Source organism: Taudactylus pleione, unplaced genomic scaffold, assembly GCF_031769625.1.
Source record: "Taudactylus pleione unplaced genomic scaffold, aTauple2 ptg000156l, whole genome shotgun sequence".
Classification (NCBI taxonomy): domain Eukaryota; kingdom Metazoa; phylum Chordata; class Amphibia; order Anura; family Myobatrachidae; genus Taudactylus; species Taudactylus pleione.
The window spans coordinates 8078650-8094079 of NW_028284558.1; the positions used below are offsets into that span (position 1 = coordinate 8078650).

The 15430-nt window shown below is 42.4% G+C and overlaps 1 protein-coding gene across 1 annotated transcript in view; it reads right to left on the reverse strand.

The window, feature by feature from the left end:
* LOC148521625 (sodium channel protein type 2 subunit alpha-like) overlaps window positions 1–15430 on the reverse strand; it is a 250848-nt gene that overhangs the window by 209988 nt on the left and 25430 nt on the right. Inside the window, exon 2 of the mRNA XM_088474832.1 lies at window positions 2515–2829. Within this exon, the coding sequence (XP_088330958.1) occupies window positions 2515–2781 (267 nt within the window). The 5' untranslated portion in view covers window positions 2782–2829. The remainder of the gene's footprint in view (window positions 1–2514; window positions 2830–15430) is intronic.

The following is a 15430-nucleotide window of genomic DNA, read 5'->3' on the forward strand; positions in this document are numbered from 1 at the left end:
GGGGCATTGCAGGGGTGGAGCTACTACTAGGGGCATTGCTGGTGGGGACAACTACTGGAGGCACTGGTGGGACCACTACTGGGGGCACTGTACTGGTGGGACCACTACTACTGGGGGCATTGCTGGGAGGGAGGACTACTACTGGGGGCATTGCAGGGGGGGACTACTACTGGGGCATTGAAGGGGTGGAACTACTACTGGGGACATTGCTGGTGGGGGGACTACTACTGGGGGCATTGCTGGTGGGGACTACTACTGGAGGCACTGGTGGGACCACTACTGGGGGCACTGTACTGGTGGGACCACTACTACTGGGGGCATTGCTGGGGGAGGACTACTACTACTGGGGGCACTGCTGGGGGGTTAGTACTGGGGTCACTATTTAAGGGGGTCTACTACTGAGAGCATTATATAAGGGGCACTGCATAGGGGGATGACTACCTGGGGCACTGCATAGGGGGACCACTTCTGGGGGCACTGTATAAGGGCACTACTGTATACTGTAAACTGTCTAAGGGGGGATGGGAGCAAATTTTTTACTTTTGCACTGGGAGCCAAATTGCGTATAAATGGCCCTGTAATTATTTTACCAAAATGCCAAGGAAGGGGGGGGGTTCAACAGAAAAAATATTGGCAGGGGGCAGCAAAATGTATAGTTACGCCACTGAGTAGTTACACACTTCACTATGTATAATATGTGTAACCATGTATGCAGGTGGAACACACCAAAGTATGTGCCTTAAAACGCTGGGAGCTATAGATGGAAAACAATTCACCAACTTCTATGAAATAAACCACAATGCAGGTGCCAAGGCTAGTAAGAATATGCTTAACTATAAAATGTATGATAACAATATGCCTATTTCATGAGTCAAATGAAGTGCATTTTGCAATATGAGGTCAATTCATTTACAGGCGATGCCCTCGATATGCAATCGAACAGTATTGGAATGCGGCAATGACACCCTTCATTCTGATTTTACTCTTAAATTGCGCATTTTCACAGGCACATAGGGGTACATGTTAAAATGCATAATTTAGGGGCTACTGTATGTACCATATTGATGCACATTGTATCGCCAGCATTGCTGCCATCATGCATAATTGAATCTACACCATACACTTTCATACAGGAAAATGCTATTATAAAGCCCCAATTTTTCCCAAAATCCAATAATCTACTTGTCTAATTGTAGTATTTAGTCTTTTGGTCACATATAATATTTTTCAGGTGTATAAACATGGCTACACACTAGCCAATATTAAACCACATATCGCATCTGTTAAGGCTGATGTGAGTTGTGAGTTTTATCTATTTATAGCCCCACCTTCACCTAAAGGGTGACTCTAACTGAAATACATTTTTTTTAACTCAAGATCCCTTTTCACCTTTAACACAATCTCCCTACCTTTTTCCATCAAAATTAGCAGAACATTGCCCTGTGCCAAAGGACTTAGGGGTCTATGTACTAAGCAGTGATAAGAGACAGAGTGAAAAGTGATAAGTCTGTGATAAGTGCCAGCCAATCAGCTCCCAACTGTCATTTTTCAAACACAGCCTGTGAGATGACAGTTGGGAGCTGATTGGCTGGCACCTTATCACAGACTTATCACTTTTCACTCTGTCTCTTATCACTGCTTAGTACATAGACCCCTTAGAGAGAACTCATCCCATCAGTACTGCAATGTTGCTGTCCAGGCATTGACATCTGGCAGAAGGGTAAACACCTTTGTGTCACAACTCCACAAACCAGCTCCAGCATCACAAACTGCTGCGGTGGTGTCTAATTTCAACTGCCTACGGTTGCTAATACCTAGGCCAGAAGTATTGCAGCAATAGCAAGGGTGAGGTCTCACAAAATGTGGGTGTCCCTGACATGGGAACACTAAGGTTCAACGTGGTTAATTAGGGAAAGGAGGGTCTGCAAATAACCTTTAATGGACACTCTGCATGTGTTCACTACAAGGCCTACACATCCGGAAACATTGTTTATGACCTGATGAAAATAGCTGAACTCAAGTTCAATATGACTCTATGGGGTTGATCCAATTAGGTGCGAATTACTCACTTCCGGGAATACAGTATATACAGCTATATCCCACACTTACGGCACCTCTGGGCTCGCACATTTCTGTTCGCAGCACCATCGCGTTGCTGGCAAAAATGTGCAAGACCAGGGTGAGATCGGGCCGCTAGGGGGCAAAATGCCATGACCTTGCCTCTATGTCTCTATGCCGTTGCATCGGTAATTTTCCCCCATCGCACCTAATTAAATCGAGCCCTATATTTCTAGATGTATTTGTGCTATGAACCGTTCTGCATTCTAAGAGAGCTTAAACAGATACAGTATTTAAACTGTGATTTACATGACCACAAAAACATATATAAATTGTTCTTCACTTGTGTGGGTGTATTTTATCTTTATATTATAGCTTGGACATGAGAACTCCTTCTGATGGTATTACGATGTTACAGTATAACAATGAAGCAGAAATAACTACAAATAGCCATACCCTGTTGTTGCTGTAAAAGGGGTCCAGATCATCCATTGGCTCTGTAAGCATTCCAGACGGTACGTCTCCATATATAAAAGGCAAGCTTTTGCCTGCTTCCAAGTCCGAATTTGGCTTGGGCCCATTTTCATCATCATCATCTCTGCGGTCCTTTGGTGGTTTCTTGGCTTTTTCTTCTGCAAAACGCTTCTCGATAGCAGCAAGAGATTCTCTGGTGAAGAGGCGAAGGCTGTCAGGTCCTGGTGGGGGTAATAGTGGCTGTTCCATCTTCTCATCCTGTACTAATTACCAATCAGCCTCTTACACATGAAGGTGCTGCAAAAATAATAATAATAATATTAATAATATATAAGCCTATATATTGTACTTGACCTGGAAAAAGAGGATAAATTACATTCATGTTTAAGTTACTAAATTACAGGTGCAGCTATTCCAACAGACAAAAAGATTTCTATGAGGTCCCTTCCTGTCTTTCATCAAAATTCGGCAAGCTTATCGGCAGATGTGAAAGAAGCAACATCTCCATACAGTATGTGACCAAAGAGACTACAGGCTACAAGTTATTATCTTGATTCTTTATCTCTTCATACCATAGGAAAAACGCCCAGATGTAACGCTGCATACTATGCAAGAATTAGCATTGATGCATGCATTTGATAAGAAAACTCAGTAAAACTCTAAAGGGGAGATGTGTCAGGCCTTGGAGGCCTAGTCATCATCAGAGAATTAAGTATCCGACTCGCCATGAGTTGTGCAGGTAGATCCTTAATTACCAGAAGCAATTCAACAATGTTCCAGTACTGGAAACAGCTCCGAAAAGCATTTGTGCCCACGTTCAGTAACCACTGATACTTCAGCAGCAGTGATACTTACCGGTACCGGGTGTGCCCGTGTGGACGGCCACAGGTCACTCAATGCGGAGATCCCTCTTTGCATCCTCGGATCTCCTTCCCATAGGAAGGAGCAAGGCTACGGGAAGCCAACGTCATCTGAAGGTTGATTTTGACAAGCAAACTGAATGTTTTTGGAGTTTGCTGAATGTTAGGCAGCCCTACTAGCGTTTCCCCATGTGTAACGGACTCATTAGTGATAATTATAGGCCCCTTGGAGATAAAGTGGAGTAGTTGTATTTGGAAAAAGTAGAACTAAAACAGGTGCTGAAACTCCTAGCAACCAATCAGATATTAATTTCATTAGTTTTAGATTACACTGAGATTTTTAATAGCTAATTTCAGTTTTGATTTTTTATTACTTGGTTTCAGTCCATCCCTACTTGGTGTATCATGTAATTAAATAAGCCCCTATAGTATAGTGTTAGTGGACCAATGAATAAACAATTATAATGTGCCTTACATTTATAAACCTTTAGACAGACATTTAGGGGTATACTTACTAAAGTGCAGGTTTTTAGAAGTGGAGATGTTGCCTATAGCAACCAATCAGATTCTACTTAAGATTATAATTGTTTATGCATTGGTTCACTAACACTATCCCTATAATATTGTGTTAGTGGACCAATGAATAAACAATTATAATGCATACTTGCCTACACTCTCAGAAGTCGGGGAAGGCTCACGATTTTTTGGGGAGCCCCCAGCACCCCCGGAAGTATAGGCAGATATACTAGTGAAACAGGCAGGATGGGGAGATTTAATGAGGAATTTGTGGGTCTGCGAGAAGGGGGTGGGGCTAAATGACACAATTTGCGTCATTTAGCCACACCCCCTCCTCGCGGACCCACGAATTGCAGACTTTTCCGGGAAAGCGGTGGGGCTTAATTACATCGACGGTCCAGCCCGGCCCACCGAATCGGCCTGCAGGAGGGCTGCTCCCGGAAACTATTTATAGGAAGTCGGTAATTATGTTACAATGTGCCTTACATTTATAGAACTTTAAACAGACATTTAGGGGTGTACTTACTAAAGTGCGGGTCTGTAGAAGTGGAAATGTTGCCAATAGAAACCAATCAGATGCTACTTAAGATTTATCTAGCACATTGTAGAACAGGGGTAGACAATAAGCAGCTCTCCAGCTGTTGCTGAACTACATATCCCAGCATGCCTTGCAACAGTTATAGCATGGCCAAATAGGAAAACTGTGGCAGAGCTGTGTAGTTCTACAACAAGTGGGGGGGTGGGGGTTTGGGGCGCTAATTGTCCACCCCTATTCTAGAAGATAATAGCTAGAATCTGATTGGTTGATATGGATAACATCTCCACTTCTAAAAACCTTCACTTTAGTAAATATACCCCTTATAGTGGTGTGCCCAACCTAAATAATACATGCTGTCGAAGCCGGATAATTGGCTGAGACAGGATCGGTTTAAAATTAAATCTGCGCGACGCCATTTTGCGAATGGCAATGAGACGCCATTTTGAGACTGGCCACCCAGCGCCATTTTAGTGAATCTCGTCCATTATAATTACATACGGCAATGCTATTATTTAGCGTTGTGCGATTCCCACGCAATAGAAAGAAGTTAAAAGTCCTCACCATATAAATACAGACAGTCACTAAAACATATAAAATTATTAACCCTGAAAAACACGTACCATGGTGTACTCCACAAACACATAGTCGCACAACGCTAACTAGCGTCTTTTCTCAGTTCCCCAATACTTACACACTGCACACTTACATAAAAGGTTCCCTAGCATTAAAGTGTAATATTCAAGGTTTATTCAGTATTATTAATGTTGTGAAATAAATGTAATTTGATATCTGAGGTTTTGTACATGGTAAGCAGTCCGTGTTTGGTGTTGTACAAGATCCACTGTGTCTTTGCAGATTTCCGGTACCATTGGTGAGAAGATCGCAACATGTGTCTGCAAACTATGGACTATAGAGAGTTAAAACATTAAAATGTACTCTGTAATGTAACCATCTTAGATTTAGTATGCAGCGGGAAAAAGGACACAAAGGGCTGTTGGAGGCTGATTTGTGTCCATTCGAACTGACCTATGAACTATACTGTAACAGAAGAACCAGGAAGAAGAACCAATGGAATCATGCCAAACTGTTCTATTGTATTGCCTATCTCTGCTAGTGTATATATGTGGGCTCTCTAAACTTGGATGCCAGTCTTCTTGCCTTGCTGTTGACGGAGGTTTCTATATTGATGCCGGTATCTGGGTCCAGAGCGCGTGCATATGTAACAACTGTACCTTGGGCCTGTATGATTTATTTGTGCTAATTGTATTTAGATCACAGTGTGTAACCATCTGTTTTTATATTGAATAATAACTTTTTGTGCTTTGGAACCACACTCAAAGTCTGAAAGCATTTATTTCTTGTGCGACTCATAACGCTAAATAGCGACAATATTAGAAGGTATAGGTAGGTAGGAATCGATAGGTATAAATCGATAATGCATTTAGCAAGGGGTGTGTGATGAAATTTTTTATTACAAAATAAAGTCTTCTCTTCACCATAGTTACATTGTTGTTTACTTTTAAATAAAAACAAATGTAACTACAGCATGCATCCTCAAAACCTCAGTTAAACCAGATCAAGGTAATAAAATGTCAGAATGAATTCTGTCCTGACACCATACCAGCAATTAGACAATTTTACAATTTTGTGGATCTAAATACAGTAATACATTTATAATGGCAGCATTTCAATGGCTTCCCGCATTGTCCTCCTGGTGATGTCAAAGAAAAGAAGATGTAACTATTCAAAAACATCTGACCCTGTACATGGTTACTTGGGAAGCCTACAACCATAACTAGAATGTTTACACATAGGTGATTTGTAACAATTATTGGGTTGCTATGCAGGCACTATTATAGGCCATGACAGACATATACAGTCAGGTCCATAAATATTGGGACATTGACAGAATTTTCATATTTTGTCCTCTATTCACCACCACAATGGCTTTGAAATGAAACAAACAAGATGTGATTTAACTGCAGACTTTCAGATTTAATTTGAGGGTAATTACATCCAAATCAGGTGAACGGTGTAGGAATTACAACGGTTTCTATATGTGCCTCCCACTTTTTAAGGGGCCAAAAGTAATGGGACAAACTAAACAATCCTAAATCTAACTTTCACTTTTTAATACTTTGTTGCAAATCCTTTGCAGGCAATTACAGCCTGAAGTCTGGAACGCATAGACAACACCAGATGCTGGGTTTCATCCCTGGTGATGCTCTGCCAGGCCTCTACTGCAAATGTCTTCAGTTCCTGCTTGTTCTTGGGGCATTTTCCCTTCAGTTTTGTCTTCATCAAGTGAATTGCATGCTCAATCGGATTCAGGTCAGGGGATTGACTTGGCCATTGCATAACATTCCACATTTTAGCCTTAAAAAACTCTTTGGTTGCTTTTGCAGTATGCTTCGGGTCATTGTCCATCTGCACTGTGAAGCGCCGTCCAATGAGTTCTGAAGCATTTGACTGAATATGAGCATATAATATTGCCCGAAACACTTCAGAATTCATTCTGCTGCTTTTGTCAGCAGTCACATCATCATTAAATACAAGGGAACCAGTTCCATTGCCAGCTATACATGCCCACGCCATGACACTACCAGCACCATGCTTCACTGATGAGGTGGTATGTTTTGGATCATGAGCAGTTACTTTCCTTCTCTTCTCTTACCATCACTCTGGTACAAGTTGATCTTTGTTTCATCTGTCAATAGGATGTTGTTCCAGAACTGTAATGGCTTTTTTAGATGTTGTTTGGCAAACTCTAATCTGGTATTCCTGTTTTTGTGGCTCACCAATGGTTTGCATCTTGTGGTGAACCCTCTATATTCACTCTTGTGAAGTCTTCTCTTGATTGTTGACTTTGACACATATACATCTACCTCCTGGAGAGTGTTCTTGATTTGGCCAACTGTTGTGAAGGGGTTTTTCTTCACCAGGGAAATACTTCTTTTGTCATCCACCACAGTTGTTTTCCATGGTCTTCCGGGTCTTTTGGTGTTGCTGAGCTCTCCGGTGCGTTCTTTCTTTTTAAGAATGTTCCAAAAAGTTGATTTGGCCACACCTAATGTTTTTGCTATCTCTCTGATGGGTTTGTTTTGATTTTTCAGCCTAATGATGGCTTGCTTCACTGATAGTGACAGCTCTTTGGATCTCATATTGAGAGTTGACAGCAACTGATTCCAAATGCAAATGTCACACCTAGAATCAACTCCAGACCTTTTACCTGCTTAATTGATAATGAAATAACGAGGGAATAGCCCACACCTGTCCATGAAATAGCTTTTGAGTTAATAGTCCCATTACTTTTGGCCCCTTAAAAAGTGGTAGGCACATATTGAAACTGTTGTAATTCCTACACAGTTCACTCGATTTGGATGTAATTACCCTCAAATTAAATCTGAAAGTCTGCAGTTAAAGCACATCTTGTTTGTTTCATTTTAAAACCATTGTGGTGGTGAATAGAGGCCAAAATCTGAAAATTCTGTCAATGTCCCAATATTTATGGACATGACTGTATGTAGTGAAGAAAGCAACAAAAAAACACTGCGGAGAAAGTTAAGTGAAGATTTTTATCTATTTAAAAAAATGCCCTTCATTAAAGTTACCAATACAACTGAGTAATCAGAACCAACTAAAAAGAGGGGTTGGGTAAGGATACCGATGGTCAGAATACCGACAGCAGTATCCCGAAAGTCAGCATCCTGAACGAAATTTCGTAAGTAACCCTAACCCTCCCCCTAGTGCCTAACCCTGAACCTAACCCTAATACTCACCTTTGGGATGTAAGCGGTCGGGATTCAGACTGCTGTCGAGACCATCAGGAAGCCGATTACATCCCATGAAGAGCAGCAGAGTATGTTAGTGCTATAGAAATAAATCTTTATTTCTGTTTCACAAATATACCCTTAAATAAATATCCAATAAAAAATATTGGTTTCACTAATTGTAAACTGACTGCATTTAAACAGTGCTGTTTTTAAAAATCTACTGGTTTTATGGGTGTTAAAACATGATTTTGTTTCACAATTGCAAAAAGCCTATTACAACAATACCCTATGCTTCAAGGTAGGTAAGTGTACATTTCATGCCTCCAGCAGACATTATACAATTGTTCCTCTAAGTTGATAATTGCACTTATTTTTTGGGGGTATCCATCTGAATTTGAGGACCAATGGCGTCATATGCAGAACTGAGAAGTTTGCACCATACTATAGGAATATTTGGCTGCATTATAGGGCATTCTTTGCCAGGTGCATACTAACTGTGCCTATAGTTGTACATCCCCCCAAAAAACAAAATGATTTCATATTGCGGAACGAAGTTTAAATGAGCTGATGGCTGCTGAGAAGGACGCACTTGTTTTACAATGGGTGTAACAAGGACTTTAATTCTTTGGTTCGTCAGACATGTGTAAACTCATCCTTGCTCTTATATTTTCAATGAGTGCACCAATGCATGTGTATAGTGGAAAAGTAAATACACTATTTTTAGTTAAGAAATGATCCCTATCATCTCAAACTAACCTTTTTTAACAACTTTTAAGTAGAGATAAGCAGTTTGGTTTTACTGAAAACTGAACACACCCAAACTTTGGGGTTCCGAGATGAACCGAGTCCTAGATTGGATCACTTTTGGGGCTCCAAGCAAAACTGAGTCATGGATCAGGTCTTCCAGCAAGTTGCATCTCAAATCTAAAAACAGGATCATTGCGTGTTTTGATTGCATGTAAGTCCCTCCATTGTGATGTCACATGCCAAAATTGGTCAAAATTGTCTGAAAATGACTAGCAATGAATGTTGTTGATGTTATTAATACTGTTTTTATAATTTTTTTAAAGAAATCCAAAGTCAAAACCGAACCAAAACACTTGAGGGTGGTTTTGCCAAAACCAAAACATGGGGGTCCACGCACTCTATTTAAACTGTATATGTGTGTGTTATTTTCTTCAATATATTTCGACTATGCTATTATTGAAAAGTAAACGCATTAATTGGTTAATGACTATCTTGATCTAAAATGAAATATTTAGCCAACATCTCAACTTCACCCAGACAGTGCTGGCATCAAATATCATGCCTTCCAAAAAACCTTATAGGCAGGTCCCTGTCTCACCCACCCCTCATTACAGAGAGAGATAGTAATCTCTTAGGGCTAGTATTGAAAACACAGACTATTTTGGTATATAATATAAAAAGCATACCTTGTACATAAAACAAATCCCAAATCTGGTGGTTAGTTTAAAAGAGTTAACATCAATCCCTATTTCACACTGCAACCAGTCCATAACTGTTTCATTTAAATCACACTCCAAAACCCAGAACTGTCCAGGGAAATTTGGGACTGTTGGTGCACAAAGCAGAACTCATTCTGTTGATTATTGTACAAAACAGACCACAATGATGGGTAGTATACAAAAAATAGACCTGGCTGAAGATGTGATGGCTAGTATTTAAGATTATTTAAAATCTGTTTGGTTACTGTCACAGTCACTCAAAACAAAAGGCACCAATACCCTCTGCAGGACTCAATCCTGGGTCTTTGCTTAGCTTTGAGTACATTCCCGACTACAGCTCTGATTAATTATTTGGATTCTAGCTTCGACCCTTCTTGTCTACACATGAACTGCAACTCTGACCTAAATTTTTTACTCTGTTTTATCCCTTAACTACTATACTAGCCCAGTCAGTGGCAAACACAGGATTTCCAGAGGGGGGTATCCAAATGCTTAATTATAGAGCGGGTGTGGCCTGTCCATGAAAATGGTAGAATTAGTACTTAACCAGCTTTAACAAGCGTCATACAAACTGTATTGTGTGTATTAATTCCAGCATATGCAGGACCAGTGATAACAGTAAGCCATTAGATGCGCCACTAGGGCCATCCTGCCTGAGCTGAAAGTATTTATTTTAGGTGTGGGCACCATTCCAGACTATTGGAGCAAGTCCGGGAGCCTGGAGGAGCAGCAGAAGAATAACCTAGCACTGCCCTGGACATATGTGTACATATTGGGCTCTATAGCATTGCATCTCTAACAGTGCATGTTTCCAGATCTTCTAGTTGGTGCACAGGTTATTTATTACTGGCTAATACATGTTAAAAGATCCATAGGTGGTGATAATTATTTAATTTGTGATACTGAGAAGAACATGCAGCACTAGTAACAATCTATTATATTACTATTACTATTGTGGTCATGGTGTGAGCTGGGGAGGGGGGTTTCCAGGCAGCTGGAAACCCCCCCTGCATTTGCCTATGAACCCAGTGGTTCCCAAACTTTTTTGAATCACGGCACCCTAGTGTATCAGCATTGTGTTTACAACACCCCTAAGCTGAATGTTGGTTATTGAGAAATTCAGAAAAAAATGAAGTAGTAAAGTGAAGTAAATTGTGCTGACCGGTCCTTAGGTTCAGTTATGTGGTGGTGGACAGGTTTGCGCTTCTGTTTGTCCACATATTTACATTACATTGACCATAAATAATCTGATTTGGTGCTGGGCCACCAACCTGAGGCACCCCTGCAAGTGTCCAAAGTAGGGGTGAGCGGGTTCGGATTTCTGAAATCCGAACCCCCCCGAGCCCCCCCGATCCGAGTCCGATCCGAATCAGGCTCGACTTTTCCCGCCTGACTCGGATCTGAAATCGAGGCAAAACGTCATCATCCCGCCTTCCGAGTCTCGCGGGTTTTGGATCCTATATAAGGTACCCACGTCGGCGCCATTTTCCCACTCGGCTGTGGACAGTGAAGAGGGAGGGTGGGAGTTAGGGCTGTGTAGTGTAGTGTAGTGTAGTGCTGCTGTTGTCCACTACTTCAAAGTCCATAGGGGCTGGCTGTGTTGTGCTGTGCTGCTGTTGTTAATAGGGGCTGTGTCCACTACTTCAAAGTCCATAGGGGCTGGCTGGACTGTGTTGTGCAGTCAGTTCTCCATAGGGGCTGTGTCCACTCCAAAGTCCTGTGCAGTGTCCCAGTCCTAAAGAGGTGCTGTAGTGTTGTCCAGGGGGTGCTCTGTCCATCAGGGGTGCTCCCCCCAAGTGCTAAAAAAATAATATATTTTCTGTGTTTGTGAATTGTGTGCGCAGTAGCCGCACGTGCATCAACAAAGTAGTGCCAAGCGTGCGCCTGTGTCATAAGTAAAGGGCCGGCTGGCTTGACCGTTAAAGGGTGCTGTAACCCCCGAAAGTACACTCCAGTCCAAACCAAAAAAAAATTATTTTCTGTGTTTGTGAATTGTGTGCGCAGTAGCCGCACGTGCATCAACAAAGTAGTGCCAAGCGTGCGCCTGTGTCATAAGTAAAGGGCCGGCTGGCTTGACCGTTAAGGGTGCTGTAACCCCCGAAAGTACACTCCAGTCCAAACCAAAAAAAAATTTATTTTCTGTGTTTGTGAATTGTGTGCGCAGTAGCCGCACGTGCATCAACAAAGTAGTGCCAAGCGTGCGCCTGTGTCATAAGTAAAGGGCCGGCTGGCTTGACCGTTAAGGGTGCTGTAACCCCCGAAAGTACACTCCAGTCCAAACCAAAAAAAAAATTATTTTCTGTGTTTGTGAATTGTGTGCGCAGTAGCCGCACGTGCATCAACAAAGTAGTGCCAAGCGTGCGCCTGTGTCATAAGTAAAGGGCCGGCTGGCTTGACCGTTAAGGGTGCTGTAACCCCCGAAAGTACACTCCAGTCCAAACCAAAAAAAAAATTATTTTCTGTGTTTGTGAATTGTGTGCGCAGTAGCCGCACGTGCATCAACAAAGTAGTGCCAAGCGTGCGCCTGTGTCATAAGTAAAGGGCCGGCTGGCTTGACCGTTAAAGGGTGCTGTAACCCCCAAAGTACACTCCAGTCCAAACCAAAAAAAAAATTATTTTCTGTGTTTGTGAATTGTGTGCGCAGTAGCCGCACGTGCATCAACAAAGTAGTGCCAAGCGTGCGCCTGTGTCATAAGTAAAGGGCCGGCTGGCTTGACCGTTAAAGGGTGCTGTAACCCCCGAAAGTACACTCCAGTCCAAACCAAAAAAAAAATTATTTTCTGTGTTTGTGAATTGTGTGCGCAGTAGCCGCACGTGCATCAACAAAGTAGTGCCAAGCGTGCGCCTGTGTCATAAGTAAAGGGCCGGCTGGCTTGACCGTTAAAGGGTGCTGTAACCCCCAAAGTACACTCCAGTCCAAAGCGAAAAAAAATTATTTTCTGTGTTTGTGAATTGTGTGCGCAGTAGCCGCACGTGCATCAACAAAGTAGTGCCAAGTGTGCGCCTGTGTCATAAGTAAAGGGCCGGCTGGCTTGACCGTTAAAGGGTGCTGTAACCCCCGAAAGTACACTCCAGTCCAAACCAAAAAAAAAATTATTTTCTGTGTTTGTGAATTGTGTGCGCAGTAGCCGCACGTGCATCAACAAAATAGTGCCAAGCGTGCGCCTGTGTCATAAGTAAAGGGCCGGCTGGCTTGACCGTTAAAGGGTTCTGTAACCCCCAAAGTACACTCCAAACCAAAAAAATATATATTTTCTGTGTTTGTGACTTGTGTGCACTGTGGCTGCACGTGCATCAACAAAGGAGCAGCGCCAAGCGTGCGCCTGTGTCCCATAAGTAAAGAGCCGGCTGGCTCATTTCTTAAAGGGTGGTGTAACCCACAAAGTGCACTACTCTCCAGCAAAAATAAAAAAATATTTTCTGTGTTTGTGTGCGCTTTAGCCGCACGTATATATATCAATATAACATAAATGGAGGACCAAACTTTCTCTGATAAAAATAAAATAGGGAAAGATCAAGAACCACTTCCTACTAGTGCTGTTGCTGCTGCTGGGAGTTGTTCATCATCCCAGAGAGGAAGTAGGAACATCACTACTTTTACTAAACAATTGACCCTCCAACAGTCCCTAGCGATGAGGATGAAGTACGACAGCAGTCATCCTGAAGCAAAACGTATAACTGAGGCCTTGACTGCTATGTTGGTGTTAGACGTGCGTCCGGTATCCGACATTAGTGCAGTGGGATTTAGACAATTGATGGAGGTAGTGTGTCCTCGGTTCCAAATCCCGTCTAGATTCCACCTGCATCCTCAAAGCAGCAGCGACAAGCGTGCGTCTGTCTGTTAAAGGGTGGTGACACCCTCAAAGTGTGCTACACAAACAATTAAAATATTGTTCTTTTTTTTTCTGTCTTTGTGAAATGTGTGGGCTGTAGCCGCACCTGCATCCTTAAAGCAGCAGCGACAAGCGTGCGTCTGTCTGTTAAAGGGTGGTGACACCCTCAAAGTGTGCTACACAAACAATTAAAATATTGTTCTTTTTTTTTCTGTCTTTGTGAATTGTGTGGGCTGTAGCCGCACTTGCATCCTCAAAGCAGCAGCGACAAGCGTGTGTCTGTCTGTTAAAGGGTGTTGTAACTCTCAAAGTGCTCCAAAAAATCAAAAAAATTTTTTTAATGTGTTTGTGACTTGTGTGCGATGTAGCCACACTTGCATCCTCAAAGCAGCAGCGACAAGCGTGCGTCTGTCTGTTAAAGGGTGGTGACACCCTCAAAGTGTGCTACACAAACAATAAAAATATTCTTCTTCTTTTTTCTGTCTTTGTGAATTGTGTGGGCTGTAGCCGCACCTGCATCCTTAAAGCAGCAGCGACAAGCGTGCGTCTGTCTGTTAAAGGGTGGTGACACCCTCAAAGTGTGATACACAAACAATTAAAATATTGTTCTTTTTTCTGTCTTTGTGAATTGTGTGGGCTGTAGCCGCACCTGCATCCTTAAAGCAGCTGCGACAAGCGTGCGTCTGTCTGTTAAAGGGTGGTGACACCCTCAAAGTGTGCTACACAAACAATTAAAATATTGTTCTTTTTTTTTCGGTCTTTGTGAAATGTGTGGGCTGTAGCCGCACCTGCATCCTTAAAGCAGCAGCGACAAGCGTGCATCTGTCTGTTAAAGGGTGGTGACACCCTCAAAGTGTGCTACACAAACAATAAAAATATTCTTCTTCTTTTATCTGTCTATGTGAATTGTGTGGGCTGTAGCCGCACCTGCATCCTTAAAGCAGCAGCGACAAGCGTGCGTCTGTCTGTTAAAGGGTGGTGACACCCTCAAAGTGTTCTACACAAACAATTAAAATATTGTTCTTTTTTTTCGGTCTTTGTGAAATGTGTGGGCTGTAGCCGCACCTGCATCCTTAAAGCAGCAGCGACAAGCGTGCGTCTGTCTGTTAAAGGGTGGTGTAACTCTCAAAGTGCTCCAAAAAATAAAAAACTATTTTTTTATGTGTTTGTGACTTGTGTGCGATGTAGCCGCACTTGCATCCTCAAAGCAGCAGCGACAAGCGTGCGTCTGTCTGTTAAAGGGTGGTGACACCCTCAAAGTGTGCTACACAAACAATAAAAATATTCTTCTTTTTTCTGTCTTTGTGAATTGTGTGGGCTGTAGCCGCACCTGCATCCTTAAAGCAGCAGCGACAAGCGTGCGTCTGTCTGTTAAAGGGTGGTGACACCCTCAAAGTGTGCTACACAAACAATTAAAATATTGTTCTTTTTTTTTCGGTCTTTGTGAAATGTGTGGGCTGTAGCCGCACCTGCATCCTTAAAGCAGCAGCGACAAGCGTGCGTCTGTCTGTTAAAGGGTGGTGACACCCTCAAAGTGTGCTACACAAAGAATAAAAATATTCTTCTTCTTTTTTCTGTCTTTGTGAATTGTGTGGGCTGTAGCCGCACTTGCATCCTCAAAGCAGCAGCGACAAGCGTGCGTCTGTCTGTTAGAGGGTGGTGTAACCCTCAAAGTGTGCTCCACAAACAATAAAAATATTCTTTTTTTTTTTCTGTCTTTGTGAATTGTGTGGGCTGTAGCCGCACTTGAATCCTCAAAGCAGCAGCGACAAGCGTGCGTCTGTCTGTTAAAGGATTACATCGGTGACAGCATCCAAGTAGGCATGTCAGACAGTCCGTACCTGTACTGGCAGGAAAAAGAAGCAATTTGGAGGTCCCTGTACAAACTGGCTCTATTTTACCTGAGTTGCCC